Source organism: Lepidothrix coronata, unplaced genomic scaffold, assembly GCF_001604755.1.
Source record: "Lepidothrix coronata isolate B3197 unplaced genomic scaffold, Lepidothrix_coronata-1.0 Scaffold233, whole genome shotgun sequence".
Taxonomy (NCBI): domain Eukaryota; kingdom Metazoa; phylum Chordata; class Aves; order Passeriformes; family Pipridae; genus Lepidothrix; species Lepidothrix coronata.
In genome coordinates this window covers 506,172-520,855 of record NW_016690413.1, presented here as the reverse complement: position 1 = coordinate 520,855, position 14,684 = coordinate 506,172, and the positions used below count along the sequence as shown (strand labels likewise).

Genomic DNA, 14,684 nt, shown 5'->3' with positions numbered 1-14,684 from the left:
CTGGACCCGGGTGTGGAAGCTCGCGCCTCGAGCCCACTGCACCAACGCAATTCCCCTCCTGGGGTGCTGAGGGTCTCACAGAAACACCCACCCACACCCCTCCCATGGGAAAACTGGGGCACGGGCAGGTCCCTGCCTCCCCCGGGCTGCCCAGGTCACCAGGGCTTGGAGCCACACCCCGTGCTGGGCTGCGAATCCTGCTCGTGGCTCCTGGACAGAGTTCGTGCCCAATTCCGCTGCTTTTGGTTCAGGAAAGAATGGAATTTGAGGCATTAGCTCCGGAAAGGAGCTTTTCTGCAGGAATGCCATCCAGCTCCTGCCAGCCCCGGGGCTCAGCACTTTGCCCGGGGTGTGATAAGCCCTGACCCAGAGGGAAGTGAGGGCCCCACAGTCGCCCCCAGCTTGGGGCTGAACCCCCTGCTCTCCCCCGCAGCCGGAGCCGAGCAGGGCCCGTGCCCCCCGCCATGGCCAGCTGGGGCACCCAGCTGGGGCTGCTGCTCTGGAAGAACTTCACCTACCGCCGGCGGCAGCGGGTGAGTGGGTGACGGGGGTGTGGGGCACCCTGAGCCACTGGCTCCTGGCACAGGGGCAGGCAGAGCTCTGGGCAATGATGGGGACAGAGATCCCCCCCAACTGTGGGTCTCCCCCAGATCCAGCTGGCCATCGAGATCCTGTGGCCCCTCTTCCTCTTCCTCATCCTGATCTCGGTGCGACGATCTCACCCACCCTTCAAGCAGCATGAGTGTGAGTGTCCCCTGCCAGACCACCCTCTGGCTGGTAATGACCCCCTGTGCCTCCTGGGACCCCCTGTGTGCCCCCTGTATGGGAGCCCTGTGGAGTGGCACCAGGGGAGACAAACACAGGAGGTGATCAGACCATGGGGACTCGCTGGCATCTCCCTGCTCTGGTGTGTGTGTGGGGTCCCGGGGATCCCATGCTGCCCCCTGGACCTGCCTCCCTCTCCTGCAGGCCACTTCCCCAACAAGGCACTGCCTTCAGCAGGGACCCTGTCCTGGCTCCAGGGCATCATCTGCAACATGAACAACCCCTGCTTCCGACACCCCACGGCGGGAGAGGCCCCCGGCGTGGTGGGCAACTTCGACGGCTCCATGTGAGCGGAGGGGCTGGGGGGCTGTGGGGCAGAGCAGGGCTGGGCCGGAGTCTCACTGCCCACCCCGTGTCCCACAGCCTCTCCCGCCTCCTGTCCGAAGCCCGGCAGGTCCTGCTCCACTCTGACGGGCAGCGGCTCCTGCACAGCTTTGCCCGGCTCCTGCCTGCCCTGCGCCGGCTCCGGGAGAGCGGGAATCAGCGGGAGGGTGAGCACCGGGAGTGGGGGGTGCCGGGGAAGTGAGACCCTTGGCTGACCCCTGCCCCTCCAGCCCTGCCAGTGAGGGAATACCTGAGAGAGGACGAGACCTTCTCACGGTTCCTGCGGACCAACACGTCTCTGGCCCCGGCGCTGGTGGATGAGCTGATGGGGGCTCGGCTCAGCCCCCGCATCGTGAGTGTCAGCGCGGTGCCCTCTCCCGGTGCCCTCTCCCAGCGCCCAGTGCCAGTGACTGCATCATGACTGCCCTCTCCCTCCAGTTCTCCCTGGCGAGCATTCGCCTCCCACTGAAGGCCCTGGTCTGCAATGCCTCGGAGCTGGGGGGATTCCTGGCGGGGGGCGACGCCGCTTCCACCCAGCGCCTGCAGCGAGGGCTCTGTGCCCTGCCTGGCCCCCAGCTCCGTGCCATGGAGGGCTCCTTCCTCTCCCAGCTGGACTTCCCACGGCTCGTGACGGTGAGCTCCCAGCCTGACCAGGTGCTGGAAGGCGACAGGGCGGAGACTCCTGGCCCGTCCAGAGTGCCTGTGACTCCCTTCCCATGTCCCCTTGTAGGAACAGCTGAGCTCAGACGTGGGTGGAATTGCTGGCACCGTGGAAGCCTTGGGCACCTTCCTGCGGGATGCAGCATCCCTGATGGAGGAGGTACCTCCCGCTTCCCCTGCCCCCTGCGCACCCCCACGCTGTCTCTGGGTGCCCCGTCCCTGCCACCCCACTCCACTTCCCATCCTGCTCTCCCAGATCTCCTCCATGACCAGCCTGGCTGAGCTGCGGCAGGAGCTTGAGGAATTGAGGGCCCCCAACAGCAGCACCCCCGGTGCGGGCACATTCACAGCCCTGTCACGCATCGCCTGCGGTCACCCCGAGGGCGGGGGGCTCAGGATCCCCTCCCTCAACTGGTACGAGGACAATGACGTCAAAGCCTTCCTGGACCGCAACAGCTCGGAGCGGAGATCGGTGGCCTCGGGCAGCAGCAGTGAGCGGGGGCTGCAGGGGGCTGTGGAGGGCTCGGCCGGGGGCAGGGGGGGCAGCAGGGACAGGGATGGGGGGCTGGTGGTGAGGGCTCAGCTCTCCCTCCCTCAGGTCCCTTCTGCCGGGAGCTGCTCCTCAGCCTGGAGTCCAACCCCTTCTCACAGATCTTCTGGAGGGGCATCAAGCCCCTCTTCGTGGGCAAGATCCTGTACACACCACCCGGGCCCGGCCCCGACAGCGTCATGGTCGAGGTGAGTGGGGGCTGTGAGGGGTCTGGGGGAGGAATTGAGGGGGTCTCAACCAGGACCTGCCTCATCCCTCTCACCCAGGTGAATCGGACCTTCCGGGAGCTGGCAGTGCTGGGGGAGGTGGGGGGCGCCTGGCAGGAGCTGGGGCCCCGGATCTACACCATCCTCAACAGCAGCCTGGAGATGCAGGTGCTCCAGGTGTGTGACCCCAGACCTCCCCATCGGGGACCGGGCTGCCGTGGGGTGCAGGACGGGGTGTGGTGGGGGGCAGCTGGGGCTTCTAGACAGGAGTGGGGTGGGATGCGACTGGAGCAGGGTGGGCTGCATGGCCCCTGCTACCCTGGTGCTTTGCAGGAGCTGCTGCTGGCCCCGGGCACAGCCCGGCTCCTGGATGGGTTCCTCAATGGCACCTCCTGGAAGCTGCCAGAATTGGCCACGTTCCTGGTGGGGCCGGCAGCCGGGCCAGGGCTCACCTGGCACCAGGTGTACGCTGATGTGGACACGGTCCTGAGCACCCTGTCGCAGTTCATGGAGGTGAGTGTCCCTCCATTGTGGGCAGGCTGGGCCCCTGCATCGGCTCAGCCCTGCCTGCCCTGCCTGTGCCCCCGTGCCTGCTGAGCCCTGCCTGCCCCCCCGCAGTGCATCTGCCTGGACAAGATCGAGGCGGTGGCCACCGAGGAGCAGCTGGTCGCCCGGGCCCTGGAGCTGCTGGAGGAGCAGCAGTTTTGGGCAGCTGTGGTCTTCCAGCCTCCCATCAACGCCACGGCCCCTGCGCTGCCCCCCCATGTCCACTACAAGATCCGCATGGACATCGACGATGTCACGAGGACCAACAAGATCAAGGACAGGTTGGGGGACACCCGTCCCGCTGGTCTCCATGGCCTTCCGAGCAGCCTGTGCCCGTGGTGGGGGATCTCTGCTCCCAGCACTGTGCTCTGCCCCCAGGTTTTGGGACCCAGGGCCTGCAGCCGACCCCTTCAGCGACCTGCGCTACGTCTGGGGGGGCTTTGTCTACGTGCAGGACCTGGTGGAGCAGGCGGTGGTGCGGGTGCAGACCGGGGCTGCCCCACGGACAGGGGTCTATGTCCAGCAAATGCCCTATCCCTGCTATGTGGATGATGTGTGAGTGGGTGAGGGACGGCCCCGGCCCCCTGGGACCCTCGAGTGATCCCCCAGTGCTGCAGGGGACATGTCTGAGCATCCTACAGCATCACTGCCCTGGGGAGGTGGCACAGGGCTGGGCGTGTCCCGCTGTCCCTGGCCCTGCGGTGGCCCAGGGGTGTTGGGCGGGGCGTGGAAGGGCTGGTGGCATCTCCCCAGGTTCCTGCGGGTCCTGAACCGCTCGCTGCCCCTCTTCATGACGCTGGCCTGGATCTACTCGGTGGCCATGATCATCAAGGGGGTAGTGCACGAAAAGGAGACACGTCTCAAGGAGACCATGAAGACCATGGGGCTAAGCAGCGGGACCCTCTGGCTCAGCTGGTTCCTCAGCAGCTTCATCCCCTTCCTCCTCAGTTCTGCCCTCCTCGTCCTCATCCTCAAGGCAGGTTGCAGGTCTCAGGGGACAGTGTGGCTGACACAGGGAGCACTGGGACTGGGAGCCAGCACGGGGGGCTCTGCAGGATCCAACCTGCCTCCATCCACAGCTGGGAAACATCCTGCCCTACAGCGACCCGGCCGTCATCTTCCTCTTCCTCGGCACCTTCTCGGTGGCCACCATCAGCCAGTGCTTCCTCATCAGCACCTTCTTCCCCCGTGCCAACCTGGCCTCGGCGTGCGGCGGCATCATCTACTTCTCCCTGTACCTGCCCTACGTGCTGTGCGTCGCCTGGCGCGACTACATCACCTTCCCGCTGCGCGTCCTCGTGGTGAGCGACGGGGCTGCCCCTCCCCAGTGCCCTGCGTGGGGCCTTTGGGCTGCACCCCCTGGGCTGGGCTTTGCCCACACCGCTGTTCTCGCTGCCCCCAGAGCCTGCTGTCCCCCGTGGCCTTTGGCTTCGGCTGTGATTACTTCTCCCTCTATGAGGAGCAGGGAGTGGGCATCCAGTGGCACAACCTGGGTGCCAGCCCTGTGCCAGGAGACCCCTACAGCTTTGCGGCGGCCATGGGGCTGCTGCTGCTGGACGCCAGCCTGTATGGCCTGGCCACCTGGTACATCGAGGGCGTCTTCCCAGGTGAGCACAGCCCCCTCGGCCACTGGCAGCCCCCCAGCCCTGGCCCCGCTCAGCCCCCTCTGCTGCAGGTCAGTATGGGATCCCCAAGCCCTGGAATTTCCCCTTCCTGAAGAGCTACTGGTTTGGAGAGTTGTCCTCAGCTGGGCACCCCCTGTGCCCCACCAGCCCCCTCGCTGCACCCCAAGGTGAGTCCCTGCCCACCCCAGAGCCCTGTGGCCGAGGGCAGCAGCCATGGAGAGGGCTGGAGCCCTCCAGCCTGGGCCTTGCCCTCCAGTGGAAGGTCCTGCACCCTGTGGCGAGGGGTCCTGCCCCCAGCGAGGGGTCCTGCCTGGGATGTGACCCCACGGTGGCTTCCAGTGCTGGTGGAGGAGCCGCCTGCCCAGCTCCAGCCCGGCGTCTCCATCCGCAACCTGGTGAAGGTTTATGGCAGCAGTGGCCGCGTGGCCGTCAACGGGCTGAGCCTGGACTTCTACGAGGGGCAGATCACGTCCTTCCTGGGCCACAATGGCGCCGGGAAGACCACCACCATGTGAGCCATGGGGGGGCTGCGTGGCCATGCCTGGGGACAGGAGCCAAGCTTGGCCCTATCTCCACCCGGGTCACCGTATAGGACAGGACATCACAGCCTCAAGCCCTGCTGCTCCTGTGCTCCATGATCACCTTTCCCCACCACTCCCCCATCCAGGTCCATCCTGACTGGCCTCCTGCCCCCCACCTCGGGCACTGCCTATATCCTGGGCTTGGACATCCGCTCTGATATCGACACCATCCGCAAATCCATGGGGATGTGTCCCCAGCACAATGTGCTCTTTAACATGTAGGCAGGGGTGGGCATGCGGGGGGAGTGATGCTGGGCTGTCCCCCTCAGACCCTGCCCCCTCACGCTGCCCCCCTCACCCTGCCCCCCCAGCCTGACAGTGGAGGAGCACGTCTGGTTCTACGGGCGCCTGAAGGGGCTCTCGGAGCAGCAGGTGCAGGAGGAGATGGAGCAGCTGCTCCAGGACACGGGGCTGCCCCACAAGCGCCGGGAGCAGACCAGGAACCTCTCGGGTGCGTGCGGGGGACGGGGCGGGTGCCCGAGCGGGGGTCGGCGGCCCCGGGTGCCCCCAACGCTGTCCCTCTGCAGGCGGGATGCAGCGGAAGCTCTCGGTGGCCATCGCCTTCGTGGGCGGCTCCCGGGTGGTCGTCCTGGACGAGCCCACGGCCGGCGTCGACCCCTTCTCCCGCCGCAGCATCTGGGAGCTGCTGCTCAAGTACCGCAAAGGTCAGCGCTGGGGCCGTGAGCTGCTCCCTCTGAGCCCTCCAGCCCGGGGGGAGCAGGGGGACGTGCTGGTGGGAAAAACCCACGATGGGGGGACCAGCAGGAGGGTCTGGGATCAAGCCCCCTCCCTGCCCCCAGGCCGCACCATCATCCTGTCCACCCACTACATGGACGAGGCAGAGCTGCTCGGGGACCGCACGGCCATCATCTCGCAGGGCCGGCTCTGCTGCTGCGGGTCCCCCCTCTTCCTCAAGGCCAGGCTGGGCACCGGGTACCACCTCACCCTGGTGAAGCGGGAGCGAAGCGGGGCAGGCGGTAGCACCGGTGCTGTCCCCGGTGTCATCAAAAAGGTGGGTCCCTCAAGCCCCGAGGGGCTTCTGCCAGGGGCAACCAGTGCCTCCATCCGGGGACTGGGGGGCACTGGGGGCCAGGTCCTGGCATGGGGTGCCAGGCTCCGGCTGCCCTTTCCTGCAGGACGGCAGTGACTCGGAGCGCAGCAGCGACACGGGCCTGGGCAGCGAGCGGGGCAGCGAGGCCAGTGCCGTGGGTGAGGGTCCCGGCCCCCGTGGCTCCCCCCCAGCTGCTCCCCGTATTTCCCCTGTTGGCTGAGGGGGCTGGGAATGCACAGCCCTGCCGCTGGCTCCTGGCCCCCCTGCACTGGTGGGGCAGAAGGGGGTCCCCATCCCCTCCAGCTCTCCCAGGGACCCTAAGGCTGGGATGCTGGGCACGTGCCAGCTGTGGCCAGCTGCACCAGCCAGCGGCTCCTGGCCCAGGCTTCCAGCCCTCCCTGTTCCCCCAGATGTGGCCCAGCTGTCTGCACTGATCCAGAAGCTGGTGCCCGGCTCCCGGCTGGTGGAGGACATCGGGCACGAGGTGCTCTTTGTCCTGCCCTACAGCGGGGCCCGGGACGGGGCCTTCGGGGAGCTGTTCCGCGAGCTGGATGCGCGCCTGGGGGAACTGGGAGTCTCCAGCTACGGCATCTCCGACACCACCCTGGAAGAGGTACCCAGTGGGGCTGTGGCCAGGGGCTGCCCATGGCTCCCAGGGGTCCCACCCCCTGCCCATTACCAAGGGCTTTCCCCCACTGGGCTGTGGGAATTGGTGTCATGTTTAACACCAGCCCCCCCATCCCTCAGATCTTCCTGAAGGTGGCTGAGGACACGGGGCTGGACACTGACACTGCAGGTAAAACCCCTCGATCCTGGCTGGAGCTGAGCTCTGGGCTGTAAGGGGGGCTGAGGAGATGCTCACCGGCCCAGAACAGAGGGATGGGGGTGTCCCCAGCACTCCGTGTGTCCCTCCCAGGGCCAGGGTCCCTATTGGGAGCACCTGTGGGTGCAGGGAGGTGTCACAACCTGTAACATGGGTCCCACCCTGGCATCTCCTCCCCATTTTGTCAGGCACCAGGGAAGGAGCAGCTCCCGGCGAGGTGGGGGACACAGATGTGGCCGATGGGGAGCTGGGTAAGGAGGGGGGAGCTGGGACCCCTGAGCTGCTGCTGGGTGTTCCCCACCTCCACCCCTGGGGCTGGGGCTGGGACTGTGGCACGTGTCCATCCAGGCGGATGTCCATCCAGGCAGGCATCCCTTCGGGCAGGGGGATGCTCAGGGACCCTCGTGCAGCATTCCTACCTCCCAGTTTTGGGGTGCCCCCAGAGCCAGGATCCAGGATGAGGGTGGGTTTGGGGGAACCCAGATGTGTGCAGAGGTTGGGATGGGACATGAAATCCCAGGAGGCAGATCCAACCCCCTTCTCGTGGAGATGGAGCTGGCATGGGGGCAGCCAGGGGAGCCTGGGGGGCTGTGATGGTTTGGGGTGCCAGCTCTGCCCTGGGTGGGTGCTCACCCCGGCCGGGACGGCACCGCACGGCTGTAACCCCTCTCTGCTCTCCTTTACATTGAGCCAAAGGAGCCCGGCGAGGTAGGACCTGGGGGCCGGGGTGCTGGGGGGCTCCTGCATGCAGCATGCCATCCCTGCTGAGGGGGGGATGCCTCTGCCAGCACCCACCCCGTCCCCCCGTGCCCCAGCTGGCACGAGCCCCTTGCCAGACGTGTCTCTGCCCTGGCAGCGGAGGAGCCCCGGGAGACAGACCTGCTGCGGGGGGCGGCGGGGCGGGCCTGCGGCAGGGTGAGGGGCTGGGCGCTCGTCTGCCGCCAGCTCCGTGCCCTCTTCACCAAGAGGATGCTCCACGCTCGGCGCAGCACCCGCGGCTTCTTTGCACAGGTAGGACCCGGGGGACCGGGATGGGGCCGTGGGGAGGGGATGCGACAGGGGATGTGGAGCCAACCCTGACCCCTGGACCCCGCAGATCGTCCTCCCCGCCGTCTTCGTCTGCATCGCGCTGCTCTTCAGCCTCATCGTGCCGCCCTTCGGGAAGTACCCGCCGCTGCAGCTCCAGCCCTGGATGTACGGGCAGCAGTTCACCTTCTTCAGGTGTGTTCCCAGCCTGCTGCCCCCCGTGCCCCCATCCCCCACTGCCACCAGCTCACTCCTGTGTCTCCTGCCAGCAACGACGCCCCGGGGGACCCCGACACCGCCCGGCTGCTGGACGCGCTCCTGGCCGAGCCCGGCTTCGGCACCAAGTGCATGAAGGAGGCGGGGCAGACGTGAGTGTCCGCGGGATGGGGGCTGGAGGGGACAACCAGGGCTTGACCCCACCTCGGTGCCCGACCCCCTCGGAGCAGCCCTGCCGGCCGGTGCGATGCCATGGGACCCCCAACCATCCCCCTGGTGGGTCCCGATGCCTCCGGCTCACACCAGGCTGGTAACAGAAGGTTTCTCTCCCCGGCTGCCCAGGACGGGGCTGTGCCCACCGGCTTCCCACCCCGATGGCTTCTCGGCCCCCTCAGCCCCCCCCTCCCTGCTGGACGCGCTGTGGCGCCGGAACTGGACACAGGCTGAGCCGTCCCCGCCGTGCCAGTGCAGTGGCCCGGGGGCACACAGGATGCTGCCCGAGTGTCCCGAGGGGGCCGGGGGGCTCCCTCCGCCCCAGGTAACCCCTGCCCAGCGGGGGCAGCCCCAGAGCTGCAGGGGCAGGCGATGCTCCGGGGAGGCCACGGGGCCGAGTGTCCGTCCAGCCCGTCTGTCCATCCCCCAGGTGCAGAGGGGCACAGGGGACATCCTGCAGAACCTGACGGGCAGGAACATCTCCGACTACCTGGTGAAGACCTACCCCCAGATCATCCGGCAGGAGTGAGTGCTGGGGCTGGGAACACCCAGGGACACTGCAGGAACACCGTGGGAACACGGAGGGACCACCCCAGGGACACCTGGGGGAGGTGGCAGGGCGTTGGCACAGGGTGCCACTGCCGTGGCAGCAGGGAGGGACACTGTGGACCAAAGCACGGGGGAAGGGGACATGATGGGAGTGTGGCCAGCTGAGCAGGCGCTGCCCTCACGTCCCCTCGGGGGGTTTCTGTCCCCCCGTCCCTCCCACCCCATTTCTTTCAGGCTGAGGAACAAGAAGTGGGTGAACGAGCAGAGGTGAGCTGGGCAGGGGCTGGGGGCTGGCACAACTGAGCCAGAGTGAGGCAGGAGATGCCCGTTGGGTTGGGGAGAGCCTGAGTGGTGGCTGGGCAGAGCTGACACCCATCCAGCCTCAGCCCTCTGCCTTGTGCCCCTCACCATGGTGCCTGGGTGGGTGGAGGGTTGAGTCTGGGCAGGGATGGCAGTGGGAAATGGGTGGCAGGTTTGATAGAATGATAGAACTGTAGAATCTCCTGGGCTGGAAAGGACCCACGGGGATCCTGGAGCCCAGCTGGCAGTGGGGTCTCTCGGGCAGGTTTGGAGCCCTGTTTCTCCCACAGGTACGGTGGTTTCTCCCTGGGTGCCGGCGGCTCCCAGGCCCTGCCCTCAGCAGCAGAGGTGGATCGGGCAGTGCTGGAGCTCCGGGCACTGCTCAACATCACCCCGGTATGTCTGGGCTCAGGCTCCCAGCTCAGCTCCCATGCCCTGGTGCTGGGAGCCCCCTCCTCACCCTGTTCCCCCACCCAGGGCAGCCCCTCGGATCGGCTCCTGGCCAACGTCAGCCGCTTCATCGAGGGTTTGGATGCCCGCAGGAACATCAAGGTGCACCCAGGGCTGGGAGTCCCACGGGGGCGAGAGCTGGGGGGCAGCGGGGATGTGGCACCTGGGTCCCTCCGGGGGTGGAGCAGCCCAAGAAGGACCAAAAGGCTGGGGCTGGAGGGGAGTGAGTGGCACAGCGGGTGGGGATTGGGGTGCCACGGGCACAGCCAGGGGCAGTGCCAGGGCGGGTGGGGGGCTCTAAGCTGCCGGGCCCCCCTGTGCTGCAGGTCTGGTTCAACAACAAGGGCTGGCATGCCATGGTCTCCTTCCTCAATGTGGCCAGCAACGGGCTGCTGCGTGCCCGGCTGCCCCCCGGCACCGACCCCACGCGCTTCGGCATCACGGCCACCAACCACCCCCTCAACCTCACCAAGGAGCAGCTCTCCGAGGCCGCCCTGTGAGTGCCAGGGATGGGGGTCCCGCAGACCCTCTGGCCCCCGCTGAGCCCTCCCCTCCATGGCAGGATGGCCACCTCCGTGGACGTGCTGGTCTCCATCTGCGTGATCTTCGCCATGTCCTTCGTCCCGGCCAGCTTCGTCGTCTTCCTCATCGAGGAGCGGGTCAGCAAGGCCAAGCACCTGCAGTTTGTCAGCGGGATGAAGCCCCTCACCTACTGGCTGGGCAACTTCGCCTGGGACATGGTGAGGATGGGGATGGGGACAGGGTCCAGTTCCTGGGGGAGCAGGTCCCACCCCTGACCTTTTCCCGGCTTCTCTATCCCCCCAGTGCAACTACCTGGTTCCCGCGCTGCTGGTCATCCTCATCTTCCTCTGCTTCCAGCAGAAATCCTACGTGTCCTCGGACAACCTGCCCTCCCTGGTGCTGCTGCTGCTGCTCTACGGGTGATGGGGCAGCAGAGCCCAGCGGGGGCAAGGGGGGCACGGGGGGCTCTGAGTGGGGCTGGGGGCAGCTGGGGTGAGGGGGATTGTGGTGCTGGAGGGTGGGGAGTGTTTCTTGTCCCCCAGGATGGGGGGGTGCATCTCAGCCAGCCCCTGCCTTTCTCCCTTGTAGCTGGTCCATCACCCCCCTGATGTACCCAGCCTCCTTCCTCTTCAGCATCCCCAGCACTGCCTACGTGGCCCTGACCTGCATCAACCTCTTCATTGGCATCAATGGCAGCGTGGCCACCTTCGTGCTGGAGCTCTTTGTGGACCAGGTGAGCCTTGGGATGCCCTGGATCCCCTGTCCCACCCCCGTGGGGCCAGTGCCAGCTGACTCACCCCCCTCTTTGCTGCCCTGGCAGAACCTCAATGACATCAACCGTGTCCTGAAGAAGGTTTTCCTCATCTTTCCCCACTTCTGCCTGGGCCGAGGCCTCATCGACATGGTGAAGAACCAGGCGATGGCCGATGCCTTCGAGAGGTTTGGTGAGTCAGGGGGTGTCAGGGCTGCTCCCCCTCCCCAAAGCCTGGCCAGCTCGGGGGTCCACCCCTCCTACAGCCCCTCTCGTGCTCACAGGGGACAGGCGCTTCGTGTCCCCCCTCTCCTGGGACCTGGCGGGGAAGAACATGTTCGCCATGGCCGTCGAGGGCATCATCTTCTTCCTCTTCACCCTCCTGCTGCAGTACCGCTTCTTCCTGCGGCTGGGGTGAGCCCCGGCCGGGGGGTGCCTGGGGGGTTCCTGCGGATGGGCAGCCCTGGATGTGCCCCTGCCACTGTTCCCCCAGGCCACGGGCTCCGGAGCTGCCCTCGCTGGGGGACGAGGACTGGGACGTGGCCAGGGAGCGGGCGAGGGTGGGCAGCAGCCCCCCCCAGGGCCACCTCCTGCTGCTGAAGGACCTGACCAAGGTGGGTGTGTAGGGCTGGACCCCCCTGCAGCCCCCGACCCCCCGTGAGGGATGGGAGCACCCAGCGCTGCCTCTCCCCGCTCAGGTGTACCGGCGCAGGAAGGCTCCGGCCGTGGACCGGCTCTGCGTGGCCATCCCCCCCGGGGAGGTGAGGGACAGACGGACGGATGGACGGCACCGTGGGCAGGGCCGGGGCTGCTGGTGACCCTGCTCTGTCCCCACAGTGCTTTGGCCTCCTGGGGGTGAACGGCGCTGGGAAGACATCGACCTTCAAGATGCTGACGGGGGACACGGAGGTGACGCTGGGGGAGGCCTGGCTGAAGGGGCACAGGTGGTGAACGCAGAGGCCCCACGGCTGCTCCCCCTCTCTCTGTCCCCACAGCACCTGTGCCATCATCCCCATCCTGTGCTCCTTCTGGTCCTCATCCTTGTGGTGTGCTTGTGCTCACCTTCATCCTCATCCTCATCCTCATCCCTGCAGCTGCTCGTCCCTATTCCTGCAGTGTCCCTGCAGTGTCCCCCGCAACATGCTCATCTGTCCCTGTCCCACGCTTACCTGTCCCCATCCCCAGAGTGTGCTGACCTGTCCCTGTCCCACAGTGTGCTCACCGACCTCCAGTCTGTCCACCAGCACATGGGTTACTGTCCCCAGTTCGATGCCATCACAGACCTGCTGACAGGGCGGGAGCACCTGGAGTTCTACAGTCGCCTGCGTGGGGTCCCAGAGGAGGAGACCCCCAGGGTAGGGCCCTCATCCCAGCTCCCCCAGCCCAGAAGATCCTCACCCTCACCCCCTCACCCCTTCTGTCTCTCGCAGGTGGCTCAGTGGGGCATCACCGCGCTGGGGCTGGGGCCGCACGCGGACCGGCCCGCGGGCAAGTACAGCGGGGGCAACAAACGCAAGCTCTCCACGGCCATCGCCCTCCTCGGCTGCCCCCCCGTCGTCTTCCTGGTGAGGGGGGCAGCGGGGGGTCCCACAGCAGCACTGGGGTCCTGCCTGGGCTGACCCTGAGCCGGGGCCGTTGCAGGATGAGCCCACGACAGGGATGGACCCGCAAGCCCGGCGGTTCCTGTGGGAACGCATCCTGGGCGTCATCCGGGACGGCCGGTCCGTGGTGCTCACGTCCCACAGGTGATCCCCCACCCGGGGTCTGCAGCCCCCACAGTGGGGAGCAACCCCTGTGCCCCCGGGAGTCCCTCAGAGGGGAGCTCCCCTCTGCCCCGGGGGTCTCACTCGTGCCCCCCAGCATGGAGGAGTGCGAGGCTCTCTGCACCAGGATGGCCATCATGGTCAACGGCCGGTTCCGCTGCCTGGGCAGTGTCCAGCACCTCAAGAACAGGTACTGGGGTGGGGAGCTCGGGGGGCTCCTTGGGGCGGGGGCTGTGGCCAGTCCCCGCAGTGGTGTCCCCTCTGCCCGCAGGTTTGGGGACGGGTACACGGTGGTGGTGCGGGCGGGCGGCCCCGGCCCGGCGGCCGTGCAGGCCCTGCTGCAGCGTCACTTCCCCGCCATCGTGCTGCGGGAGCGGCATGGGGGGCTGCTGCGGTACCACCTGCCCGCCCGCGCCGCCTCCCTGGCCGCCGTCTTCAGCCTCCTGGCCGCCCACCGCGGCCCCTGCCACATCGAGGACTACTCCGTGTCCCAGACCACCCTCGACCAGGTGACGGGGCACGCAGGTGTGGGGCTGTGGCTGGGGGTCCCGTGGCACTGTCTCTCACCCCGCCATCCCCGCAGGTCTTCGTGCACTTTGCCCAGGAGCAGAGCGACGGGGACCCCGGGGAGGCCGCGGCACCAGGGCAGGATGTGGCCCCCAGCCCTGGGAGGAGGCTGAGCACGTTCCTGGAGGATGAGAGCTACCAGGAGAGCGCTGTCTGAGCGGGGAGTGGTGCCCCAGGGACCCTCACAGACCACTCCCCAGTCGTCACCGCAGCACGACCTGGGGTCACAGGGCTTCGGGGCACCCCAGACCCCCGGAGCTGCACACGGGAGGCCTGGGCACATCCTGCCCACTGGCTTGGTTTCACCATCCCATGGGACAGTGGGTGCTGGGGAGTGTCAGAGCATCAGGGCAGGGCTGGCCCCAGATCCCTGTGGCTTGGTGCCCTGTGGGGAAGTCGATCTGGATGGGGGGTCTGAGGCTGGCCCTGGGACCCCCGCTGTCCCCGGGACCCCCACTGCTCCCCACCGGAGCCGAGCTTGCTGTAACCGAGCAATTCAATAAAGACCCGCGGTACTGATGGGGGGCCTGATCGCCCTCACCACGACACGACCCCACCGGGGGACAGGGGGCACAGTGGGACAGGGGCACAGTGGGACAGGGCAGCAGTGTGGCCCCGGCACAGTTGGACACACAGACCTGCAGGGCCGCGCCTGGGGCTCCCCCCGACCTGGAGGTGGGCACTGGTGCCCCCCGAGCCGCACCTCGGGGGTCCAAAAGGGTCCTCCCGGGGGGGCTTTGTGACCCTCCCGAGGGGAAAAAAAATATGGAACGCTTCACGAATTTGCGTGTCATCCTTGCGCAGGGGCCATGCTAATCTTCTCTGTATCGTTCCAATTTTAGTATATGTGCTGCCGAAGCGAGCACGAATTTTGAGTGAGCAGGAGCCATACTTAAACCCCTCCCAACTAAAGATTTTTAAGTCATGGCGAGTAGCTCCTCAGACTCCCCCGCCTTTCTCTACCTGGTCACCCTCCCAGGCGATGCACGTCGGATTTTTACTTTAAATCTTCCATTTTATGAGGTTATTTTTTGCCTTTCTGAGGACGAGTTTAAGCGCGGAGCGACAGGCCTCGCGCGGAGCATGGTGGGAATGCTTTTAATTTGCGTATGAGGGCGTGGCGTGGCTGGCGCGTG

General features: G+C 67.0%; 1 protein-coding gene across 1 annotated transcript; it reads left to right on the top strand.

Annotated features, from left to right (window-relative positions):
• Positions 1 to 446: 446 nt before the first annotated feature.
• ABCA7 (ATP binding cassette subfamily A member 7) lies at positions 447 to 14,034 on the top strand. Its single transcript, XM_017834396.1, has 50 exons — positions 447 to 533; positions 651 to 744; positions 970 to 1,111; positions 1,189 to 1,316; positions 1,380 to 1,501; positions 1,588 to 1,782; positions 1,880 to 1,969; positions 2,066 to 2,300; positions 2,408 to 2,547; positions 2,626 to 2,742; positions 2,899 to 3,078; positions 3,184 to 3,392; positions 3,490 to 3,666; positions 3,865 to 4,087; positions 4,191 to 4,412; positions 4,514 to 4,718; positions 4,787 to 4,903; positions 5,076 to 5,247; positions 5,404 to 5,535; positions 5,629 to 5,768; positions 5,845 to 5,982; positions 6,118 to 6,329; positions 6,454 to 6,526; positions 6,779 to 6,981; positions 7,116 to 7,164; positions 7,380 to 7,442; positions 7,882 to 7,899; positions 8,048 to 8,202; positions 8,288 to 8,412; positions 8,487 to 8,585; positions 8,776 to 8,971; positions 9,077 to 9,171; positions 9,430 to 9,462; positions 9,786 to 9,891; positions 9,973 to 10,047; positions 10,272 to 10,441; positions 10,508 to 10,685; positions 10,771 to 10,886; positions 11,056 to 11,200; positions 11,288 to 11,411; positions 11,503 to 11,632; positions 11,712 to 11,832; positions 11,917 to 11,979; positions 12,056 to 12,162; positions 12,432 to 12,573; positions 12,649 to 12,783; positions 12,860 to 12,963; positions 13,079 to 13,171; positions 13,253 to 13,490; positions 13,565 to 14,034. Exons 1-50 carry the CDS (start codon positions 465 to 467, stop codon positions 13,703 to 13,705), a joined length of 6,756 nt encoding a protein of 2,251 aa, XP_017689885.1. The 5' UTR covers positions 447 to 464; the 3' UTR covers positions 13,706 to 14,034.
• The last annotated feature ends 650 nt before the right edge of the window (positions 14,035 to 14,684 follow it).

Excerpts from the sequence above, each read along its gene's own strand:
- ABCA7 (XM_017834396.1), top strand. The coding sequence starts at position 465 with ATGGCCAGCTGGGGCACCCAGCTGGGGCTGCTGCTCTGGAAGAACTTC. Across the intron at positions 2,301-2,407 it reads GGTGGCCTCGGGCAGCAGCA|GTCCCTTCTGCCGGGAGCTG; the intron begins GTGAGCGGGGGC and ends TCCCTCCCTCAG. Across the intron at positions 10,686-10,770 it reads GCAACTTCGCCTGGGACATG|TGCAACTACCTGGTTCCCGC; the intron begins GTGAGGATGGGG and ends CTATCCCCCCAG.